General features: G+C 36.3%; 1 protein-coding gene across 2 annotated transcripts in view; it reads right to left on the reverse strand.

Annotated features, from left to right (window-relative positions):
* The window catches only part of GREB1L (GREB1 like retinoic acid receptor coactivator), a 67,890-nt gene that overhangs the window by 20,951 nt on the left and 34,097 nt on the right, over window positions 1-12,842 (reverse strand). For both annotated transcript variants that reach the window (XM_072411336.1, XM_072411337.1), the window contains 11 exons: window positions 11,728-11,904; window positions 9,507-9,683; window positions 9,055-9,147; window positions 7,972-8,106; window positions 7,727-7,864; window positions 7,197-7,316; window positions 5,903-6,025; window positions 4,156-4,341; window positions 3,272-3,598; window positions 1,997-2,125; window positions 1,100-1,234 (listed from right to left, as the gene is read on the reverse strand). In XM_072411336.1, the coding sequence (XP_072267437.1) occupies window positions 1,100-1,234; window positions 1,997-2,125; window positions 3,272-3,598; window positions 4,156-4,341; window positions 5,903-6,025; window positions 7,197-7,316; window positions 7,727-7,864; window positions 7,972-8,106; window positions 9,055-9,147; window positions 9,507-9,683; window positions 11,728-11,904 (1,740 nt within the window). The remainder of the gene's footprint in view (window positions 1-1,099; window positions 1,235-1,996; window positions 2,126-3,271; window positions 3,599-4,155; window positions 4,342-5,902; window positions 6,026-7,196; window positions 7,317-7,726; window positions 7,865-7,971; window positions 8,107-9,054; window positions 9,148-9,506; window positions 9,684-11,727; window positions 11,905-12,842) is intronic.

The following is a 12,842-nucleotide window of genomic DNA, read 5'->3' on the forward strand; positions in this document are numbered from 1 at the left end:
TAAAATGCATGGAAACCCCAGAAAAGGATAGAGATTTAGTTCTGGTCAGACAAACAGAGAAACATTTTGCAGTAAAACAGACAACCACTGCAGTAAAACAGACAACCACAAACAATCAGAGTAATGCTAAACTAGAGCAGTAGGCTTTGATTACTTTGGTTATTTAGCCATTTGGCTGCATGCTTTTTATTTTATTTAACCTGGCTCAATTGTTATTTTTCATAGGTCTTCCAGGAAATCGATAACGAACCATGACCCTCCATAAAATGTAATCAGTGCACAGAAGATTGCAATACCCACTTGATGATTCCCAGGTAAAGGGTTTATTCTAATTCCAAGTGAATCATGGCATTTAGTTGCACCTTACAAATCCAACAATTTTAGGACAGCATAAATTTAAGTGTTTCAGTGTTTTTATGGAGGCCAGATCATAATACAAGCTGATTGGCTAGCTTGACAGTGCCTGGAACCACCACCAGCCGGCACTAGATTGATGTGATGAAAGCATTCTTAGAAATAATTAAATGCAATAATCAATCAATGACGCATGATATTTTCCAGCATACTCAAGATTGTACAGTGATCATTACCTGTATCCTTAGAATGATCTGTTTACCACACAAATGCTGCAGTTTTATGGAAGACGAATCAGAAAAAAAGTTGCAGCCATTCCACTGCAGACAAGCAAATATCTTGCTGTACTTCCTTCTCCATTGTGATTATTTCTAACTAATAGTAATGTACATATGCAGGTACATATGTCACAAACATAATATAAAGTTTCAGTTTTCAAAAACATCAGACCATGTTGGGGTGTCGCTAATCTGTGTATAGAGCGCACTAATGATAGAATTGTCAAACAGGCAGTGCAAGCCAAACCCTTCTTATCAAGCTTGATTTTTTCACATGTACCTATGCACTTTATCAAACAAGGTTGTATATTTTTGATTACCTTGTTAAACAAGACTAACATCAAGACTGAACTGAACATGATATGCCAGTACAGGGAATATAAAATACAAGTACAATACAAAACAGCCAGTAATAATAGAAGTGAATGAATGCAGCAATCTAATGGGGATGATCCAATCAATTTTACCTCTGCTTTGTGCAGGAAACATGCAGGCTGCTTCCTGGGAGGAGACACATTCTTTAACATCCCCATGAAAAGGTATAATTACATTATCTCCCCTCTTTCTCTGAATTTTTTCCAGCAACTTGTCTAAATCATCACCTGGAAAAAAATAACAGTGATCAACATGTAAGTGCTAAAAGAATATACCACAAAGTAAATGTACCTGTGTAGGCTAGGTACAAGTCAGACCAAGCTTCTTTGCCTTTCTAGTAATTACAAACATTATTCTTTGAAATACATATATGGGAGCTGTTATACTTGCCAAAGAATGGCTAATGAGAACTTTTTTTGACATATTCACAATTTGGTGTTGAAAGTCAGTGTAAGTTGAACACCTGGGACAAGCTTCAACCAGTGACAGTATATTAAGGCCCCAAAAATAATCAAAGTAAGAACTGCACAGACAAGATCTATGAAAACCAACTTATTAGCTAGTTTTACAGCTATTAGAGCTTTGCATTTTCCCTTTTTCCGAAATTGGCCCTTTAAGTTGGTCATACCAGTATGCAAAGCTTTTGGAGCTTTGCATTTTCTTATCTTCTGAAATTGGCCCATTAAGTTGGTCATACATTTCTATGTTATAACATAACAATTTATCAGTGGATGGCACACATATTGTCTGACATGAAGCACCAGATCAGTTAGTGAACTTTCTGTGTCAATGGACTGGCACAGCTTAGCACTACCACTGCTTCTGTTTGATTCACAGATTTATTAAGTTATACTTTTATTAGGGTTTTTTTTATCTAAATTTTAAACATTTCCATATTGTGGGAGTCCTGATAAAATTCCATTGCAAAAAAACAGATGTTTTGTTAGAAACAAAGAAATCCCTTTGTAGTGTCATTTATTACTGTTTACCTGTGGATGTATTCTTAAAGTGTGAAGCCAGGAGGCTGACCTTCCCTGTAATGAGCTCATAGCTGATCTCCTTCAAGAACTCACTGGTTGTCAGCATGCTCTCAGATAGAACCCGGGATTGATATTTGCCTAAAAAAAAAAATACATAGAAGATTCTGAAACTCTTGTACATACACTTCATGAAAACACAGTATGGTGCCAGCTAACTTAGTAAAGTTCTAATGGTCTTCCCAAGTAAACAAAAAGGAACACCTAACTGTTACAATTCTTTCTATCTTAAGTCATGATGCCATGACATTAAACATAAAGGGAGGTCATGTGCTGAGTGAATGTCTGAGTTTTGATATCTAGTTCTGGTTTGTGTGTTCAGCTAGTACCATTGCATAACTTGTATCAGCCTGATGGTTTAACCATGATAAATGTTTGCAACACTTCTAAAATAAATGATTTAAGGTCTATCAAAAGCAGTATTACACCATAACAATCAACCATTGCCACACAGATACAGATGTCTATAGACGACATTCAATTTCACAGGGGTCTTAGGGGGTCACAGGGGTAAAAGTCTGTCGTTTATTATCATATGTGAAAACGGCATTATTATTAAGGGTAGTTTATTAAAAAAAAATCTATAATAAAACATTGACAAGAAATTCCTTGGGTATATTAAGGCACATGCTTAAATTTATCAAGTAAGCAATGTAATTGGATTAGTTGTGATAAACTAAAAAATGTTTTTCTCCAGTTTCTAGATTATAGCCCAGTGTTATTTAGTATGTTGTGAGAAAGCATGTCATGACTTGAGTACTTTGATAATGAGATACATTTTTTAATTGCTTGTTTTCACAGATTGATTTGGAGCCTTACAAGAATTTAAAAATAAGGTATGTCTTATCATGTATTGATGTTAGTTAGGCACCTTACTTTGAAGCCTATGGATGTAATGGAACCACAAAAAGGTCTGACAGTTCAAATATATTTAGGTAAAAGGTAGTAACCTATTTATTTTATCATAGGATCACTTATTCCTTAACCACTTCAATTCTTACACCTTTATAACATTTATTGAATGTATATATATATTGAAAAAAAAACATAGCTTTTTCTAGTTATGCAACAGTTAAAAAGTAAGGAAATTAACAGAATTGAAAAAGGCACCTGTCTTGCATTACATAAAATATTTTAAGAATTAGTTTTACATAAAAAAAACCTCTACTTCAGACTGGTATACTTTTAGGCCTAAGTGTATTTTTTATTGCATATCCCATTACTTACCAAGAGCAATAACGCAAAACTCATTTCCTCGCAATTTTGAGGTACAAATTGCTACTACATAGTCAGGTAGCTTCTGTTGAGGTTTCAGATCACTCAAAGATCGTAGAGTCTCAGAAATGCCCTCTGCTAGAGAGTTCTGGGTGACAAGAACATGAACCAAATCTTGAGAAACACTGGCTGATAAACGGGCCAACCAGGGCAACTGAGCCTGTGTCATCAGCATCCCAGGAGAAGACATGGGAAAAGAGCGCTCCTTATAGGTGAATTCTTGCAAAGCTTTAAGAACAATTTGCTCAAACACTTCACGAATTGGTATTTGATCTGGTCCTAAAAAACAAAACAGGTAAATATTTCAAAATAAAGTAGCGTTTAGGCTAAGTCTACATGGACTGCTTCCCTAGCATTTAAACACCAACATTTAAAAATTCCCTCAATTCGCATGGACAAGTCCATACCAGAGCAATTTCTTGATGGGCTTAGATGCCTCAAAAATGCCCAAAAATGCTTACAAATACCGACGAATGCTCTAAACCCCCAACCCCCTATTGACAAAAATGGGGAAATGTAGGCGCTCTGGGCATTTGGGGGTGTTCTCTCTTATTCTAACTCATCTCTGCCAAATATTTTGGTTTAAAACACATTTATAAATACTTCAAAGCTCAATAAAAAAAAAGCTTTGAGCATTTAGAAGCGTTTAAAATTAAAGTAAGTGTAGCCTTACTGACAGAGCTTTTAAAATACCCATAGGTTTGTCCTAGAATCACCTAATTCCTACATCAGATCAACTTCACTCGTGGAAGTAAAGGAGGTAAGAGGTAAAGTTATAGTATATGTTAGGCAACTTCAACTGTACATGGACATTAAAAAAATTAGATTGCATTTACCAAGCCTCACAAGATATTGGATCGTCAGAAGAATGAGATTTTCAACACTCAGGAACTGACTGCTGGCCACTCCCATTTGATCCAGTTCCTTCTTTTCCATCTCTTGTAACTTGTAGCAGTTCACCAACAATGGACTTACGACAATATCCCCAACATTCCCATAGAAATATGGCAAGGCACCATAACCTAGAACAAATTAAAGAAGCAGAAAATAACCAATAGCCTTAACAATAACAATAAAATATAAACAGAAATGTGCTTCAACACTTTGGTTCTTGTTAAAGAGGTATTAAGTCATTGGTACCAAAAAGGAGGAGTGAAGCTGCACAATCACTGAAAGTTCACATTTTCGGTACATGACATGGACTGCACAAGGACACTAGGAAGATGATGTATTTTGAGAAAATGTTTTCATAAGTTACTGTACAAATCTATCCAAGCCCTGTTTTTTGAATGCAATACACAGTTTACTACTTAGAGAAATAGTCATGCAGAAGGTTCATAATAATACATTAAATCAGTTTTGTTGGCATTATTTGACAGTTTTGAACAGTGGGCAAGTGCTTCACTAGGGTCTCTATGGCATATTCGCTACCTAAATTGAAATATAAGCCTTATAATTAACATTAGATATTTCCCTGTTATATGCACCCAAATTACCCATGGAACTCAAAATAAATTATGTGGGTAATCCCACCAATTTTTAGATTCATGTAGGTCAGAGTTTAGAAAGCACTTGACGCTATGGGCTACATATAAAAAAATACATAATTAGGTGAAACTTTAGGTGTAGACAATTATATGGTGGATAGGAGGCATCTATTAAAGTGTTAGGGCACAAAAAATATGCATGACATCTCTGTAATACATGTACATTCCTCTGGCGTAACCTTTTAAAAAGCCCCAGAAGTAAAGATAAATACCTGTTAACCTGTCAAAAACACATTCAGTTTCAACATTCTGTTAACAGAGCAGTGTCATTCCCGCCCCAATTTCTCTCACAAAAATACTTAGGCCTACCCAATCTCCCATCAACACACAAAGAGTAATTATTCTTCACAGGACAGTTCTAAATTACTGACATGATCAACAGGCATTTTTAGTGTTTTCCAAACAGAGATACAACAAAATGTATTTGATGGACCAAAAAGGACCAAACAAGGGAAGTCCTTTTTTAAGATTTAAATGCCCCTTACCTTGTGGAAGTGCAACTTAGTTCAACTAAGTTCAACAAAATATATCTGCTTTGCTTTCTGCCTCTCTGCAATTACTTATATATGAATACGGAATCAGCCTATTGAAATCAAAACATTTCCACTGACCCTGTTACCATAACTTAACAGTTGTTGAGCAGAATAAACACAAGATTGAAGGCAAAATTTTAAAACCACTGAGGTTGATGTCAATATAAACACTGTGTACAGCATATGTAAAGTGGTAGACATGATAAATAGTTTATGAAGCAAACGTGCTACCAAAAATATAGAGAGTACCCATGTAAGAAAACAAGAGAGAAAGAAAAAGGAAAAGAAGAACATAGTTTCCCTTTAAACGATTAAGATAAAATGAGATTTTATGAAGTTCAGAGTTCCTGTATATATAAAGTTCCCCTTTGTTCCTACCAAGGTAGGAGTAACAGACTTTGAACTACATCAAAAATGCTTCAATAATTAAAATTAGTATTTTATAGGAGTTTCAATAAGAGTTTAAAGCCTACCACCAACATTTTTTAAATACCAATGCTCACCTATCAAAATAACAGGCCTCACTCCAGAATTATTCAACAGATTTTCTGGCACAATTACAGTTTCCCCAGCTGGGATCGGCTGCGGCTGGAAAACCCCTCCCAAAACTGGCTGCGGCACAGTGGCTAGAGCAAGGAATAAAGTAATAAAATGAATACAAGTTCAGATGCAGATTGTTTTTTTTTTTCCCAAAACCCATGGAAAAGATATTGTTGCTCCAGTGTATAGAGCATCTTTCACATAGTGGTACATATTAAAAAAAAAAGTCTTTTTACAGCTCAAACTTATTTTAATATCCAGACTGGAAAATACCAGACTGGAACTCTCTCAGCTGCCAAAGTTTTAGCAATTTAGTTTATCCAATTTTCTGATTCTTGCACTTCTGTCATACAGACAAGTTTGGAGGGTGACACCACTTTCTCTGTTAAAGTGGAGAATACAGGAGAAACAGTGGTAGGCTGATAAGGTCATAACTTTTCTCTTGTTGTTTGTGTGCATGTTGGCATACAGCGCACCTAAACAGCCACCAATCCAAAGGTCGTAGTGTAGGAGATGACACCAAGACAGACTTTAGGAACCTATGCAATTTTTATGTGTGTAAAAATAATTTATTAACTGAAATAATTTGTTTTATATAGTATCATGGAGTTCAATTATAACAGAAACTTGTGTCAAAAGAAAGTTGTAGGTTGCCATATCTGGCTTCTCCTTCTGAAAAAACTAGTTACATGGCTGTCATGGTCCTGCTATATTTTAGGTCACTGATCCAAAACCAATCAGGAAGTCTGACTTCACTGGTTACCATTGTTTATTTGGGTCAATGACAGAAACCAAGGACACACAAAAAACTTTCATTTTAAGAAGGGGGTCAGGAAAGGCAGCCTACACATTTCTTTGTATATGAGCATAAACATTAGGGTGACATTGAGCAAATATTATGAGTATATCTGTAGGTATCTTTGGAATGCAAGAAAATAAAAATGCTCAAGGTCACCTAATTCACAATTACAACAATGCTAAAAGGAGGCTACACGCTCATCATTTTAGGCAGAGCTATGTTTTAGTGTGAATTAACATCCAGTAATATTCTTTACTCTGTAACATGCTTTATTGGAAGCCTCAACAAAAGATGAAGCAAGCACTTTTTAATAGATCACACTAAATTGCAATCATGTTATCATAGCACAATAGTTGAAAAAAATAATATCTATTCTTATAATGTATCTTTTCTCATATATATATTGGAGCTACAGAAGTTACAAAGGGCAAGCAAGAAGCATTTTAAGATCTCCATACCTGGTCTTGTTACTGGGCGAACAGGAGGCGCAGGAAAGGCCACTGTAGGTGTTTGTACAGGAGAAATGGGAGGCCACCCCCGGTGTCTTTTCTTTGGTGGGCCAGAAAAAGTCATTACCACTGTACAACAACAAAAAAAAAGTCTTTTAAATCACCATCTTCAATAGGTAAAATGTTCAACAGCATAGTATATTTTATATACATATTTATATATACTGTATTTTTACATAGTAGTATTGAAAAAGTCATGTCTACAGGTAATGAGCAACACGGAATGAGCATAAAACCTAAACAGAATAGGAGGCCCAAGAGGACACATGCCAAGTAATATTTAAACACCAAGTTACTGGAAACCCTGCCATTACCTACTCTTTAAGCTGTTTAACTTAAATTTGCTTAAACAAGCCACAATAGTTGTTGTCAAAATATGGGAAACCCCAGATTATGTAAAGTGACTAACAGGCCATGGATTTTTGTACATGAATACATTCCCAGGACATTGTGAAAATGAATTGTGGGTGGCTTCATACCATTTTCTCCTGCAATGCTTCCTGGACTAGGTGTTGTTGCGTGAGTAAGTGGCTGAGAAGGTACGGGATTTATCAAAGCACCCCTAACTACTCCACTTGTGGTTCCATTGGTTTCAGGTGAATTATAAGATATAGGTGCTGGAAGAAAAAAAAAACAGATGCACATTTTTGTAAACATAGAGTGCATTTCCACAGTGAACATAAACCACAGGATAGAACCACTCTAGGTAAATATTAGAACTTACCAGCAGGAAAGGTCTTTCCCAATGGATGCACTGGTAGCGGCAAAGGCTTTACAATGTTTTTATTTCGTGATAGATCCTGAGGGGTACTTGAATGAGGAACCGCAGGAGATTTGGCCACAGCAAATGGCTGTATCACTATGAAGAAGGAAAAAAAGACATTGTTCAGGGGAGAATAACCAGTGTGAATATTCTGTTTACAGCATGCAAACACAATATTAATTTGTTACTAGTACATTTGTGACGCTGATAGAAAAAGAGCACCCTGTGTCTAACTCTATACAGCACATTGTACAGCCTCTAGTTTCCACTGGGTCAGCTGACTTCTCTTTAGAAAAAATGACAGATGGATATCAAAATATGACAGTCTGGGACGTGTCCATTTATATGCAAATCTATCTTTGACAGTTAAAAAATTGATTTCCTTTACATAATAATCAATTATAAATACCAGTTTTCAGATCAGTTAAAAATTTTAGGTCTCTGCTTGTGCAGAGCATACGTAACCATAAATAAAAGCTTCCACTAAGTCCACTAAGCAAACTTTAAACAAGGGCTTCCCGCACTAGTTTTAAAACTGGGTTAGCTTCTTTTAAACTAAGCCTTTCAAAGTCTTAAGCTGCGTACACACATGCAATTTTTGTCGTTGGAAAGGATCTTTCACAATCCTTTCCAACGACAAAGGACTGCACGATGCATGAACGGTGCTGTACATACAGCACCGTTCTGCTCTATGGAGAGGGGAGGGGGAGATCGACGGAGCGGCACCCTGCTGCGCACTGTCCCCCTTCCCTTTCATTAGGATCCCCCAGGACGGTCGTTCAGATGATGGACGACGCCGACTGTACACACGCCAGATTTTTGCCCGATATCTGGCCGATGCCGATTATCGGGCGATAAAAATCTGACGTGTGTACGCAGCTTTAGACAGGATAAACCAGCCAATAAATATTAATAAAAATAAATAAGAAACATCCTCTTTTTCAAATAAAAATACTAATATTTACTATGGTCCATGACGGAGCTAATATTGTCTCTTGAAAACACTGAAAACGTTAGAGTTGGCATACAAATATTTAATTTTACCTGGCTGGGGGAACCGGAACTTGTACCCATTACTGCCTCCATTTTCTGAGACAGGCTTAGCAACTGGAACAGTAAAAGGTCGATTTCGAGGCTCTGCATGACAGATGTTTAGGTTATAATTTAGAAAGTGATAAACAGCATACATAATCCTATTACTATGGAGTAGAGTATTGGGATAGAGTAGAGTCGGAGTCTATGGTAGTTTCAGGAAGTTAGTACAGGAAATAGGAAAAAATCCAACAGAGAGAAAAAACATCAAACATTTTTTCAGTTGAGCACAGAAAGCTTTGGCATGTTTTTATTGTTTGCCAATTATCCCTTACATCCCATCCAGGCACAACCTTTTAGCCCAAGAGTAGGGAAAACTTCCCAACATGGGTACAGGCAGTAAATCCTGAAAAAGACTAACCCACAAAATATGAAAAACTTCTGCTTGAGAATAATAGACTTACCTTTCCAGTATATAAGTGGCCCCTTGCAGAGTAACCCCTGGGAGTTCCTCACTAAGAAATACTTTAAGTGCTTCTGCTTTTTTGGTTGAGTGGCGAGTTTCAGGTTTATATGATTGGAGAACTCTGTAAAATACCTGAAGCCACGCTCTCCACAGCCAACACAGTTTCCAGAGAAACCTTAAAAAACATGTACAAATACATTAAATATATCTAAGAAAACATATGATTCCCGTTATTTTGTAGCTGGTAATACATCATGACTGGAGGAAAAATAAATAACTTTAAAATATGTTAATTAATTCAAATATGTAATTACAGTCAATGCAGACAGGAGGATCTGTATACTGTGGCTACATAGATTCTACAAGCAACAATAGGATTGTACAAATAATTGTACTGATCACAAGAATATTATAATTAGGAACTTAGGAGTAACTTTCCATAGAATTGAATGAAGGCGCAGAGTACATGCAAGGATCCAGTCGAGTACAAAGCATAACACATTATAAAATAGGTATTTATGTATAATTATGTATTATTAATTAACCACTGTTCCTGCAAAAGAATATGTATTTATCGGTTAGCCGTTCTTGATATGCTTTCTGGTTTACAATTACTGTTTTCCAGATCAAATTTAATTAGGGCTAGAGGTGCTATTAGACATAGGAAACACATGGCAGAAGAGGTAAAAGGGCACCAAAAAGCTTGGTGTAAAAAAAGCATTTAATTGTGCATGTATAGCTGTGTGCTTATAAAATCTGTCAGTGGAGACAGAGAACTGGTTTATTACTTTTTTGAACAGCTATCTGCTAATTGGACTAATATCGTAATGTGGATTCATTATCCAGTGATGACCATGATGATGGAGAGGTGATAAAAAGAGCAAGTAGCTGGTTAAGGAGATGAGTAACAATCAGCAAATACATGTCTAAAGCTATGTACATACTTCCAATGGTTCTGGCCCGATAATCAGCTCAGGGCCGATATCGGATGAGAATCTGGCATGTGTACAGTGCCCGTCGTCCATTGTCCGAACGACCGTCCTGGCTGATCTACAGACGATGGACAACAAACGATCCTAATGCAAAGGAAGGGGGAGAGCGCACAGCGGGGTGCCGCTCCGTCATTCTCCCCCTCCTTTATCTATAGAGCAGAACAGTGCTGAATGTACAGCACTCGTTCATGCATCGTGTAGTGCTTAGTCATGAAAGATCCTTTCCAACAACTATAACTGCACGTGTGTATGCAGCTTAACTGTTCTACCAAAGGTACAAAAATTTATTAGACTGGCTGCCCATAATCGCAAAGCTCTTAGCAGGTAAAACAATTACCTATATACAGTTTAAATATTCTAACTATATTCAGCAAGTTGCTTGGTTACTTGCTTATTTTCTTACTGTTTTTGTCACTTTGTTATTCAAGTCTATATATAAGGTCACCAATAAGATATAACACACATGCACAGTCTGCTATATTTTGACTCCATCTTATCAACTTTCAGCATATTTGGCTTTTAATTAATCTCTTTCACTTATTATTATTATTATTATTATTATTATTATTAATAAACAGGATTTATATAGCGCCAACATATTACGCAGCGCTGTACATTAAATAGGGATTGCAAATGACAGACTAATACAGACAGTGATACAGGAGGAGAGGACCCTGCCCGAAGAGCTTACAATCTAGTAGTTGGCAATACTATTTGGATTAGATGTTGCTAGATGCATTTAATTATATGATATAATATTTTATACTTGTCACCTAACAATATTACATCTGATTACATTACACTTCCTTGCTTGAGTGGACAGTGTGAGGCGCAAACTTGTGGCCTAGACAGACAGGATCACTTAGAAAGAGACTTCAATGTACAATGATTATTTCGGTTTGATACCTCCAACCTATATATTGTTAGAATTTGATTCAATATTTTGCAAACAAGTAATGTAAAATTAATTGTATGTTTGGCATTTCTAAATGGTAAATCAAGATGTTGTATGGTCAAACATTTCATATATAAAATTAAGAGGAAAGGAGATGATTTATAAACGAGTATCGATGAGCCAGATGTTTATTTTGCCATTCTAAACTGTATCTCAAAAAGGTGTATTAGAGCCCGATTGGCTAATGTGGTCAATACTTCTTCCCTTTTGTAAAAGTTTTGAACAGGATAACTAATGTCCAAGTGTAGCAACTGGATCTAAGCAACACTTACCTAAAAGTGCATTTTTGCCATCATCATCAGGGAGAAATCTTTTATCTACTGCACAGACAAGTATGTGATCTGGGAGAGATGGATTCTTCACCCCAATCAACAAAAATCCCAATGGAATCTCAAATTGTTCTTTGCACAGTGATGCTAATCGCAAATCCTTTCCTGCTTGGCAGAACCCTGGAATGAATCAGAGGAGTGCTTTAAGATAACTTTTCCCACCTATAAATTTATTTTACAATCCAATAATTAATTCCATAAAATTTCGTAAATATATGAAATACACACCCCTTTCTATGTGGTTACTACTTTAAAAAGTACAGAACTATTGCCTGTTGATCTGTCAGATATCTGGTGTTCTCCTAAGCTTCTGTTTACACTGACAGCAAAATGAATGTGGTCAGCCTTGCCCAGTTCTCCTGATATGGACTTTAGAACCCCCCCATATAACCCCTAATATTTTCTAGTTCTGTGGTCCAATAATGAGTGCTCGTGCATGCTTGATAACAATGCTTGGGATTTCAGTGTAGCAGAGGCAGAACTGTGACTGTTTTTGCTTAAATCCAATTCCTAAAATCTCAAAAGCCTAAAATGTGGTAATATAGTTTCTAAGTAAGTATTAACTAAATAATAACTAAGGATATACAATGAAGGTCATTGTTAAGGGGTTGACAGTTTGTAAACAGTTTGTAACATGCACCCCTGGTTAGCACAATTCACTGTTGTCACTACTAGGAAAGCAAGTCCTGGAAAAAGATATGCAGTGATCCTGAAATTGGTACATCAAACCAGGAAGTGGTTGAAATTTGGATCAGCAGATCCCTTCTATAGCAGCAAAATGTTCACTTGGGAAGGACTGGATACACACAACCTTACTTTGGACATACCTCCAAATTCCTGATCATTTCAGGCATTCACAAATATTGAGTTTGTTCAATGTGTCAGCAGATACTCAATAATGCCTAGGGGTGTTATTCTTTAACACAAAACAAAAACGCCATTAGTGGTATTGCTCTGAATTTTGGGGTAAATTATATTTAAAAAAAGCAACTTCGCTAATTAAACATAAGAAGCGGTTTGCCAAAAGCAGGCTGAACCTGGTGATAAATCAGCACAAT

This window comes from Pyxicephalus adspersus, chromosome 5, assembly GCF_032062135.1.
Source record: "Pyxicephalus adspersus chromosome 5, UCB_Pads_2.0, whole genome shotgun sequence".
Classification (NCBI taxonomy): Eukaryota; Metazoa; Chordata; class Amphibia; order Anura; family Pyxicephalidae; genus Pyxicephalus; species Pyxicephalus adspersus.